This window comes from Stegodyphus dumicola, chromosome 10 (assembly GCF_044657685.1).
Source record: "Stegodyphus dumicola isolate Sdum_Otavi_A_Nest chromosome 10, ASM4465768v1".
In the NCBI taxonomy this organism is placed as follows: domain Eukaryota; kingdom Metazoa; phylum Arthropoda; class Arachnida; order Araneae; family Eresidae; genus Stegodyphus; species Stegodyphus dumicola.
Genome location: NC_140777.1, coordinates 92,023,528 through 92,036,079, shown reverse-complemented (window position 1 = coordinate 92,036,079; position 12,552 = coordinate 92,023,528). Strand labels below are relative to the sequence as shown.

At 31.2% G+C, this 12,552-nt stretch overlaps 1 protein-coding gene across 3 annotated transcripts in view; it reads left to right on the top strand.

The window, feature by feature from the left end:
- The first annotated feature begins 1,181 nt into the window (after positions 1-1,181).
- The window catches only part of Pop4 (ribonuclease P/MRP subunit POP4), a 52,700-nt gene continuing 41,329 nt past the window's right edge, over positions 1,182-12,552 (top strand). The window contains exons 1-2 of one of the 3 annotated variants that reach the window (XM_085825246.1): positions 1,182-1,539; positions 7,130-7,186. In XM_085825246.1, the coding sequence (XP_085681372.1) occupies positions 1,513-1,539; positions 7,130-7,186 (84 nt within the window). In that variant the 5' untranslated portion in view covers positions 1,182-1,512. Of the gene's footprint in view, positions 1,540-1,895; positions 2,382-7,129; positions 7,187-12,552 lie in introns of those variants that run through there. The other 2 variants (XM_035370549.2, XM_035370550.2) reach the window with 2 other exon arrangements.

Sequence of the window (12,552 nt, the reverse complement as noted above, 5' to 3'; positions counted from 1 at the left end):
CCTTTCTTTCGCACCTATGCTTGATTTTTCGCCCATCGGTGCAGAAAGACGGGTGCAACAAAAGACATCTGTCTGTCTTGTCTGTCTGTCTGTCAGTTCACCAGCAAGAGAATAATTTGCAAGTAATAATTATCAGTTACAAAGACGAAGTCAATCTATATGCATGATAATGTTCAGGAAATGATTAGATAAAATAGGGATTTAATGATGATTCTAATTGCAAGCGAGGACGAGTAATTAGTTAAAAAAATCTTTAGTGTATTGACAAAAAGGCTACAGAAAGAGGAATTTTTATGCAAACTTAGAACCTATTCTTATAGCATAGGACTGTCAGAATTTATTATTCAATAAGAAAACTTACTGAAAATGATAATATTCTTATATATTCATCACTTTTTCAGAATCCACACAGGTTTATAAGCTCAAATGCCATATTTCAAAATCAAAGTTATTTATGAAATAAAACCTTACAAAATCTGATTTGTGTGTGCAAATTTTTAAATCTAAGTCTCTTACATTAAATTATTCCTGTCTTTTAAATTACATCCCATTATTTATTTCAATTTAATTGATTAATGTGTTTGTACTAATATTTCAGAGTTCTTTGAAGCACTTTTTGTGTCCTGAAAATTCCAACTGTTTCCATAAAAAAATAAGCTAGCATACAGAATAATTCATTTAATAGTTAATATAATCACTTTTAATTTATTTCCTGTCTAAATTTTCTACACAGAAATCCGCTGTCTAATTTTTAGTATCTTTTATCGGACGAAATTTTTCAAAGAAGAATGAATTAACAGCTTGATTGAGCAAAACACATCTTTAAAGCTAAATGTATTCTAAGAAGTAAAAAAACTGTCAACACGATTTTGCCCCTCCCTTCAAGTCAGTCATTTAAACTATTCAAACCGTTCAGGAAAAGGATAAACATTGCAAACATAAAAATCTGCCCTTTTTTTATATATACTTTAATAAAAGGAAATGTGTTCCTTCTTTTTATAAGAAAAGGAACCCATTTTCCTTACTAAACTATTGAAAGTCTCTAACGCTTAAAAAATGATAAACTACGCCAAGGTAGAAACCCGCCTTTGACAACTCAATGCGCATGCGTGGTTAATATTGGTGTGAATCAAGACGGACCTTGGGTGTGAATAGCTTAAGCGGCTAATCGCACCGGTGGTGCGAAAAGCATCGGCCTGGTGAGAATAGGTCAAGCGGCTAATCGCACCACTGGTGCGAATAGCATCGGCCAATACGCAAACCTTTAGGATATTTTAGAATCCATGTTTCATTCTTAGTTAAGGCAAAGCCAAGGTTTCTAAAATATCCTAAGTAGAAGGAAGGGGCATTTTTCTTATCTTGAAGATGAAGCAATGTAGATTTTGTAGTGAACGCGAAGAAATGAGTCCGCAGTACTGAGAATACGTCGAAGTCAGTACAAGCTAGATGCCAAGCCACGGAAATCGAAGAAGAAGAACGGGAAAGCGGTAAATATCATTCAAAATCTTCAAAATGGGGAAAAAAAGTGGAAGTAATAATGTGAGTTTATGTTCTCTTGTAATAATCTCTTTTCATAGTTATAATAAATATATTATATTTAAGTTAGTGCATTCGGAAAATTAATGTGGAAGCTTAGATATTTACAAGATTTCATTATGAAAAAGAAGCGTTATAAAAATATTTACTGTAAAGCAGTGGTGATTTGTTCCCAGAACTACACATAATTGCATAAAAGCAATTAGCTGCTGGTAAATTATTTCATAAAGCTGACGTAGCGTTAATGCCCTTTAAAATCCCTAGATAAGATTACGGAGTTTCATCCTTGTGCAAGTATATTTCAGGTATACTGATCAATTTCTTAAAATTTCATAAATGAAAATATCATCTAACCCTTTTTCTTATTTTTTTCATTTTGGTGACGTTTAAAAAATTGTTTGGCTTTATTTTTTGCCTGCTTACTTTGTTATATTTTATTTAATGTTTAAAGCTGCCTCATAGCCATAAGGAAACGACAAGCAGCATTTGAAAATTGATCAGTTTTTAACATAAGGATGGAAATTGGATTCGGGATATCGCTAAATTAGTAAATGTGTACCATTCTATCGTGCAGTATGTGATAAAATGTTTTAAAGAAGAAAATTGGATCAAAAATAAAGAGGACTCGATGTGATCAGATTTATAGTTAGAAAATCTATGAAAATTCCATGTTTGAGTGTCTTAAAGACTTCTACAGAATTAACTGAAAAGTGTTCTACTTCTATTTCACTTAAAACTGTTCAACAAGTACGCAGATAAACTGGATTACATTGACACTCTGCTCGAAGAAAATTTTTTGGAAGTGCAAAAAATAGAAAGATTCTTCTTTCTTCTCAAAGTTAATGGTAAATATGCCTGAAGTGTATTAGAATGATGGGTACTTTTCCGTTTCGCCGGCGCAAATCTCGCCAAGCAGACTTTATTGGCGACAACATACAGTATACACATAAAAAATATTTAAAAAAATGTTAGTTCTAAGAATTTTTTTATTTTGCAGGCATAAACATTTTAATACCGCTTAAAATTTTATAAAAAGCCAATAAATAAAGACAATAAATTTGTAAAAAGACATTAATTTAAGAATTTACTATGCTTTCATGGTTCAACATCCTGATTCACCGGTTCATATCACGTGACCCCAAGCGATCTCATCTCACGTAAAATACTCTACAAAAATCTAATGCTCTCAGTAATTATCTACATTAATTTCAAGTTAAATCTTAATTTGGAACACAAGTTTAAATGCAAGAAATATTTCAATTCGTACAAATAGCTTACTCATAAATTATGTAAAACCGCAGTGCTTTACTTCGCTAATGCATTCTCATTAGAATAGATGAATTTAACCCTTGACTTTACCTTTTCTATATTTTCGGCTTCGGGTAAGCGCTGTGATTGCATCCTAATTGATGTAATTACCGAAAATGGCCTTAGACATAAAACTGAACTATCTGATAAAAATTCTGTGTAATTATATGCCAGTATTGAAAGAAACAATCAATCTGATAAAAAAAAAAAAAAAAAAAGCTGCGACTTGTTTTAAAAATGAGGCGTAAAAAGTTACCAGCGAGAATATTCCGTTTGGCATCGGTTGTACCATTATTGGCGACTTTATCGCTTGCGCCGGCAAAACGGAAAAGTACCGAATGATGTCTTATTTGCAGATGAAAGCAATCTTTCTTCTCAAAGTCAATGGTAAATATGCCTGAAGTGTATTAGAATCATGTCTTATTTGCAGATGAAAGCAATTTTAATGTTTTTGCTTCCAATGGGCATATAATTGTATCGAGGGGAAAAAATGAGGACCTTAATCCCACGACCTTGTTTGGTACAGTAAAGCATGGTGGTGGAGGTGTTCTTGTGTGAGGGTGCATATCAGCATCAGGATTAAATAATTTAGTATTTACTGAAAATGAACCGTGCTCTTTATTTAAATATTTTAAAAGATAATTTAAAATTATTCATTCAGGGTACTGGAAACAACTTTACTTTTTATCGGAATAACAATTCTAAGCACACGGCCTTCAACGTTTGCCTTTTGGGTATCTACATATAATTGTCCACAACTTCTGAAAACACCACCTCAGCCAACAGATTTAAACCCAACAGAAAACATCTGGAGATAATTTGAGGTTAGAGTATGAAGACACTACATTAAAACAAAAACCGAACTAAAAACAGTAATGATGGAGATATTACAAAAAAAAAAAAAAAAAACTGCGTAACTTTATGGCCAGATGTTTGAAAGCTGTTTAAATACTGCATTTATATACTACAAAATATTAACTGACAGAAATACTACAATAATTACTATTATATGCAGATTTCTTTAAAGCATATGAAGACTTTTGTAACTTTTCTGTTACTTTTTTATTATTGATTACAAAAAAAGTTTTAATATGTTCATAAAATACTGATTAGTTATAGATATTATTAAAAAAATTGGGATTTTCATCCTAAAGAACCCGTTGGCGCCTTTGCGTTTTTACTTGCCAAGCTCCAATGAGTCGAGCCGTAAATATGATTTTTAGTGCAGGTAAATTCAAGTTAGCAGACAAAACCATATATTAAGCATATGGTAGTAAAAATTCACAGATAATAAGCATGTAGATTTAAAGCTAACCGGTTAAACGTGATATATGAAAATAAATTTGTATTCAATTCAAGTTAGCAAAGAAAACAATATACAGTACAAAGTCTGTGTTGTTCCTTAATCTTCTAATTGGATCCGGCTTAATATTTTTTGCAGATTGTTAGAGCAATTTTATAAAAAATAAGCTTGAACTTTCAATTATTTCAAAAAGAGTTTCCTATTCTGGAGCTGCCAAAGGATCTACAAAGCGAAAGCATGTTTCAATGTCCATCAAACAAAAAGTGAAATTGCTGCAAAAAATAGAAAAAGGCATGAAGAAAGTGACAGAGAGGTTAGTGAAAACAAAAAAATTTCGATTGACAAGTTAGTTGGCATTCTCGATACAGCAATTACAGGACTTGAACAGTGGAGCTTTGTAACTGAACAAGAAATTATGTCTGGTTATAGAATTAAAGAGAAAGTATTATCACATAAAATGAAGCAACTTAAGCAACTTACATTGAAAGAAATGTTTAATAAAGTAAACAAATAAATATCAAGCTTTTTTTTTTTTTTTTTTTTTTTTTTTTTGTAAATTTTGATACCCTTTAGATCCTAATTGTTCTTTATTTCATAAATTACGGTTTCATATTTTTAATTTTATAATTTCTGCATGCCATCTTACCAGATTTAAACTGATGATCGATAATCCGGAATCGCCGAAGTCCCGACGAGTCCGGATTAAAGACTTTTGACTGTATTCCTTTCGCTTCATTGATTTTATGCTCATTTTTTTACAGGAGAGATTTTTAATAATTTTTATATTTATTAATTGAATGTAATAAAAGATGTTATTGTTTGGGTATTATTTCAATATATATTTGTTTTATAGAATTTTTAAGGAACAAATAGAAAATGTATATCATTTTTCATTTTCAGTAGTTGCAAAATTAATTCTGGTAACTACGTGACTGTTCCTCTTGTAACATGCAAAATCTTTGAATAATTTGGCCAAGTTAATTTATGCAAACTTTTTTCTTAAGTTACGCTTAGTAGCATGAATTATCTTCCCCTCAAGACAGTGCATCTTCTAATGTGCCATCCTGATAGACTAACTCAATGACTGAGCATTTAGGATCATACCTGCTTTTTTTGTAAATTACACCAAATTCAAATTTACTCAAATTAACATTTTTAAAGATTTTAAATTAATGAAATCTTTATTGTTTATGTATTCATAATTATGTGTATTTATTTTCACATTTAAAAATAGCATTTTAGAGGCACCATCTAAACAAAGAAATAACTAACTAAATGTGGTAGATTGCATAATTACATTATTACCAAAAAGAGTTTCCTAGCAGTGAATGGAATTTGATTTATACACACTCCATTCTCTATCTCTAGTGATCTTCAAAATATTTTTCCTCTATTTATTAAATTTTATCTGAATTTTTTTTTAATCTACTGTAGACATTCATAGAACTTTTTATGAATATTCAGGCAAAGTTTAACAATTAACATTTTTATTTAATTTTGTTTTGCATCAGTATATGATACATTTCTTAGTTTTATCAATGCAACGGGATGTACATTAATTATTGAAAATTATTTTCATGATATTTAAAAGCACTTGATAAGCAAGTTTTCCTTCCATTCAGAATTTTCTCAGTACCAAAGTGCAGGAAAATTGCAAAATGAAATTAGCCAAACATAACTTAGAATATCTAATTAAATATTCATATATTTTACATCAGAATCATATTATAAATAGTTCAAATATGGACTATAAAATGAATTTAAGTAAATTTAATGTTCTCTTGAAATGGCTTTGTGCATCGCAAAAACTTCCCTAATTTTCATATTTCAAATTTGTCAGTTATGGTATCAGACAATAAATACATAAGTACCAAAATGTCTAATACAGTCAAAAGTCGTTAATTCGGACACCCATAATTCGGAATGATCTATAATCCGGACATCAAAACTAAAAACTTTCTGCGCATACGCCGCGTTGACACATGCGCAGAGGCGTTCACGCGTGTGCGTAAGACCTTTTACGACTGCGCATATGAGTGTGCGCAAGTGCAGAATACGTTTTCGCATGCGCATTTTATGTATAATGGATGTATAAGCTAAATAATTATCTATTTCAGTTAATGTTGATGATTGCGTTGTTCCTTAATTTTCGAATTGCATCCGGCTTATTATTTTTTGCAGACTGTAAGAGCAATTTTATAAAAGTAAGCTTAAACTTTCGATTATATCAAATAGAATTTCCGATATATATTTGTTAATATGTAAAGGATCTAAAGCGAAAGTATGTTTTGAAATCCGAAATCTGTTTATCATTTTCACGCTGCTCGGCGGCGGGCGCGTAATGAATTGGAAGTTGGTTTGTCAGCACTATCCTTATCTTCAGCGCAGATGTTTTTATTTTATTTGGCTTATAATTCCTTACCAAATGTAGTATTTCATCTCGATATGCTCCGTCTTTGATATGATTTAAAACAAGTTCCTCGTCATTATAATTCGCTTTCGATAGCGAAGAAAAGTGACAGAGGTTATTGAAAACAAAAAAATTTCGATTGACAAATTAGTCGGTGTTCTTGACACAGCAATTATAGGACTTGAACGGCGGAACTTTGTAACTGAACAAGAAATTATGTCTGTTTAATAGAATTAAAGAGAAAGTATTATCACATGAAACGAAGCAAAACTTAAACAACTTACATTGAAAGAAATGTTTAATAAAGTAAACAAATAAATATTAAGCTTTTTCTTTTTGCAAATTTTGATACCCTTTAGATCATCATTGTTCTTTATTTCATAAATTACGGTTTCATATTTTTAATTTTGGAATTTCTGCATGCCATCTTACGAGATTTAAACTGATGATCTATAATCCGGAAAAATCGATAATCCGGAATCGCCGAAGTCCCGACGAGTCCGGATTAACGACTTTTGACTGTAGTGACTAATCTGTCTGACTGAAACTAAGTTTTCTTTTTTATTTTTCAGCTTCTACAAAACCTCCCTCCATCAATTGAAAAATTGAGTGAAAGAATTGGTCTGCGAGTAAGTATATTGAAATATTGGTTACATAATAATTACTGATACTGAATCCTCTGAGTGGCAGGGCTTTTTGGATTTGCTCATGGAGTATTAAATTTAAACAGCATTGAGCTAAATTTGTATAATTACTTATTTTAAACATAAATGAATGGGAGTTTTCGTAAACTAAAGATGATATTTACATCATTAAAGAAAGTGAGATAGAAAAATATTTTAAATTATAATATATATCAAATGACAGAAAAATCTCATAAGTGGGTAAAAGTGGTCAGGGGGGTCATGCTAATGGTCAAGGAGTTAATGGGTTATATTTTAATCAGGTGGCAAAAATTTTAAAAGAAATTTTTATTTTAATGTTCCAGTACTTTGGAAAAAGTAAGTTTGAATGGTTTTATGTTTTTAAATTACTTTAAAAAAATAGTATGTTGTGATATGCTGGTATCTCTAAATACAGAAAAGGCCCAGAAAATTACATTGAATTCTTTAAAAAATAGTTAATCTCTTTTTTTTTTTTGTATGCATGAGGCCCACCAGCGGCCGAGCGGTAAAGTCGCTGAACACTGGTAGTTTGGTCCGAGGTTCGAATCCCGCGAACGGGCTGGCTGCATGGGCGTTTTCGTGGTTTTCCCCATGTGTAACGTGTATACGAGCCAGTTTCCCTTAGAAAGTCCTCCACGAAGGCATCCCTCCTCTTAGGTAGATAGCCCTCGAGGCTTTGCCATACTCACAAACACACACACTTTTGTATGCATGAAGATTTTACTCATTTTCAATTTTACCCCTTAATTTAAATTTGTAAGTATACATGGACATAGCCAGATCAAAATATGGGGTAGGGGTATGAATCCTGTAATTATAGTAAGTCTATTACAATATCTGTATGTAATAATTTTGTTTACAATTATACAAAATCATTGTATAAATATTGTAGTAGGATACAGTACTATTACAATAGCTATACATAATAATTTTGGCAGGAGATGAGAAAACACGCTGCAATTGGAAACAAGATGAATCATGTAGAAGAACATGGCCGAGGGACTGATTTAAGATGGAGACTGTAAAATGGTGAACATCATTTTAGTGTTGTAAAAACTTCTGAAGAAAATGCACATCACTGAAACTGTCCAACATAATTTTTGTTCTTGATCTTCAGAAATAATCATGTCACTTTATACTTTTGAAACAGAATGGGAACAATTTGCATTCCACAATTTAAACTATGTACTTACATCCCAATGAAAAAGACTTGAGCAAAAAGAAGGGCGACGAAAAAGAAGGATTGCACAGCAAAGACCTTTTATACCAAAACATAATTACATTAAACATACTAGATTTCCGAGACGCTAGGTTAAGATTTCATTGCATTCCAGGAATAACTGCACAATAGTGATCAGATGATCCCTATAGTGATCAGATGATAGATCACTTTTCAGAATTACCAGAAGTAAAAATTATATTATTGCTTTGCTATTTTTAGAATGAAGAGGGGAGCATGTTCAGATTAAAAAAAATAGTTAAATGACTATTGTTAATTTATTATTAAAAAGGTAGATATTTTATATTTTACCAATTCCTGTCCTTTAAGCAAAGAAAAGGGGGGGGTCTTGTTTGAGAGAAAAGCCTTACATTAGAGCAGTAGCAAAGAAATTTTATACAATATGTACAGTTGATGCAAGAAAGAAAATGAAGGGCTAGGGACATAGGCTCGATGTTTCGCTATGCACCATCATTTGGCTCGCAAACTTTATTATGTCTAGATGTATAAAAATATAATTTCAAAAGTTCAAATTGAAAGTCTTTAAATAATAAATGCAAAATGTTTTTGAAAAGATATCTGGATATAACCTCAGAAATTTTCAGTTTGTTGTAAAAACTCAATATTATTATTAATATAGAACTGTTTCCGAAATATTGTTATAAAGTTGGATTATATTTAATGCGTACTTATTCATGATAAAAAAAAATAGTTTCATATTGTACAGCAATGGAATTCTGAAATGGGCATTTCTCTCCCTGGAAAGAGAGGCAGCACCTTACTACAAACCTGGAAAAAACTAAATACATGCAATGCACTAGGGTGACAAACTGCTACTCATCTGCAAATAGGTACTTATAAATTAGATAAAGTTGATAGCTTTATATATCTGGTCAATAACATCTTACCTGAAGTACAGAGATTAATAACATCTCACCTGAAGTACAGAGGAGAATTAAAGCTGCCAATAGATGATTTTACATATTAAATAAATATTTAAAATCAAATTTAATTAAAAGAAAAACAAAGTTATTAATTTATAAATGTCTAATCAGACCTATACTCACATGTTCTTCAGAAACCTTGACAATGACACAAAAAGATGAAAATGCCCTTGGTATCTTTGAGCTGCAGATGCTATTTTCGGAGGAATGCAAGTTGATGGTTTTTGGCACAGACGCTCTTAATTTAGAACTTTACCTACATAGAACGTGAAATACATTTAATTTGAAAGGATTAAATGGGCTGGCCATATTATTAGAATGAACAGGAGAGCACAATGCAGAAAATATTCCTGGCCACGCCCACTGGAACAAGAACTGGAAACCGACTCAACCTTAGATGGGTCGATTGCCTGGAAGGGGACCTCATCACTTAAAGAGTAATTAATTGGAAGACCACGGCTAAGAAAAGAAAGGCCTGGAAGAAAATTCTTGAGAAGGTCAGGGCCTACCTTGGTCTCTCGTGCCACTGATGAAGGAAGGAAGAGCAATGAACAATTGATATATATAATAAACAAATTACAATAATAATAAACTGACAAGAATGGAAAGGTCCTTCTACAGTGCAAATCAATGTAACAACTTGCTCTATGGTTGACATGGCCAAACTGGGCCTCTCTGACACCTTAACTACGGCTCGCGAGCTACTTGAGATCTCTTGCCATCTGAAATGCGACTTGTTTTGAATAATGATAATTTGAATTTTTAATACAAATGGAATTTGAAATTGAAATCATGCAGTGCCACATTTCTTCTTTATTAATTCCTAATTTAATTCCTGATACAGTCAAAAGTCGTTAATCCGGCCACCCATAATCCGGACCTCAAAGCTACAAACTTTCTGCGCATGCGTCAAAGCATAATGCATTCACGCATGAGCATAGGCATTTAGGCATGCGCGTAAAACCTTTATGCATGCGTGTGTGCATGCGCATAATACGTTTACGCATGCGCGTTTAATGTATAACAGACGGTATAAGCTAAGCTAAAATTATCTAATTATCTATTTCAGTTAATGTTGCAGATTGTGTTGTTCCTTAATCTTCGAATTGGATCTGGCTTATTATTTTTTTGCAGACTGTTAGAGCAATTTTATAAAAGTAAGCTTGAACTTTCGATTATGTCAAATAGAATTTCTGATGCTGGAGCTGCCAAAGAATCTACCAAGCGAAAATATGTTTTGATGTCCATCAAACAAAAACTGCAAAAAATGGATGAAGGCATAACCTTTGTTTCTCTAACCATTCTGAAATCTGTTTATCAATTTCACGCTGCTCATGGAGGTAGGAAGTAAGATGGAGTAGCCCTAAACAGGTTTCTCCCGTACCCTGCTCTGAAGCACCGGCGATCCCTACGTGGTGACCAAAACATTGGGTCATTTACCATTAAGTTCAATGGGTTTTGACGCGATCGGATGTAAAAATTTTGTAATTACGTTGTAAATATACATATAAATGTATATATTTTCTTTTTCTACAACACTTCAGAGTCCTAAGTATATGAAAACAACATATTTTTAAACAACATTTCATTCTGAATGGATAGGCAGATAGCCCTCGCTGGCTTTGCCATAATTCAATAATACCAATATCATTCTGAATGGAATTAAATGCCATACTTTTCGCAGAACAGTTTTCTCAGAATGGTTTAATTTGAATGAAATATTTTCACACGTTTTCTCGTTAATTACATTAAAAAAAATTTAAGGTAATTTGATTTTATTCGGTTAAGGTACAAAAATTAAGATCAAAGTTTATTGTATTATTAATATTAAAATTATGCATTATTTCTTTTCTATTTATAGAGCTTCTTCCTAAAATACTTTCTTAAATATGACATGATTTTTTGGCTTCTGAGGTATCTTTTAAATTGAAAAATATAAGTCAATTTATAATTAATGCTCTATTCGGTTCATTTTAAATGAGAGAATTATTAGAAATTAGCAAAATACTTTAAATAGTACTTAACTTTCTCTGAACATTTCTGAAAGGGAATAAAATAAGGATTTTTTTTAAAGTATTATTTAAAACTTGTAACTGAGTTATTATAAAATTTAAGGGGAATAATTCTTTTAATTATACTTATGAGATTTTTTTTTTACCATTAATTTCAACAATACATATTCCAAAACTCTTTATTACTTTATTAAGTGCGCATCTCATAGCATTTGTTTTACAATGCCTTTTAACAGATTGCTTTCCAGTACGAACAATTTTTGCTTAAATAGTTTTATAACGTATTTGTGAACAGGATTTCAATTTATGTTTACAATTCAATATTAAGGTTATTATATATTTAGGTAACATTTATAATCATTATAAATTAGATGCATTTAATAATTAGATTTCTTCACATTTGTTCATAAATGAATAAATTTCAAATACATTTATAAATAATTTAATGAATATTTATGTATTTTGTTAAAGGCAGATACATGTTTTTTGCAAGCACATGCATAAATACCCATACATATTTCATATTTTTCATTTCCGGCATGTGCAAATCTTTAATTTCTGTGCATTCACTATATTTTATTTTTAATTAACCCAAATAAGTAAAACGTGTAAGCCCAAAGGGATTATTTTTCAGATATATAAAATTAAAATCCTGAGTTTAAAACGAGCAATAGTTAAGCCTCTCCTCTAAAAATTTTTAAAAGGTACATGTTACAATAATATATGGATGTGAAAAAAATTTATTTTATTTAAAACATTTTGGCGTCTGGAACATAAAATAAAAGTAGCGAATACTCTATCAAGGGTATCGAAAGACGTATACAATTTTAAAAGTACCGTAAGGTATTTTTCATTCTTTAAGCATAACATTTTTGTTAAAATTTATATTTTTGTAGTTCAACAGCTTAGAATTTTATAAAACAAATTCATAATCAAAATTGCTGTTGTTAGTTATCGAAAAATAACCAAGATGTGATTTTTGCCTAAATGTCACTAAACTATACAAATTGCTATTATCTATCACACTATGAATGTTTCTTTCATGTGAAAGTGTCTCTTTTTCGATTTGTATGGAACTGTCGTGTGTCGAAATACTATCAGAACACCGTCAAGCGAGCTTCTGAATGTAAACAAAGAACTCCCCATCTGGTGACC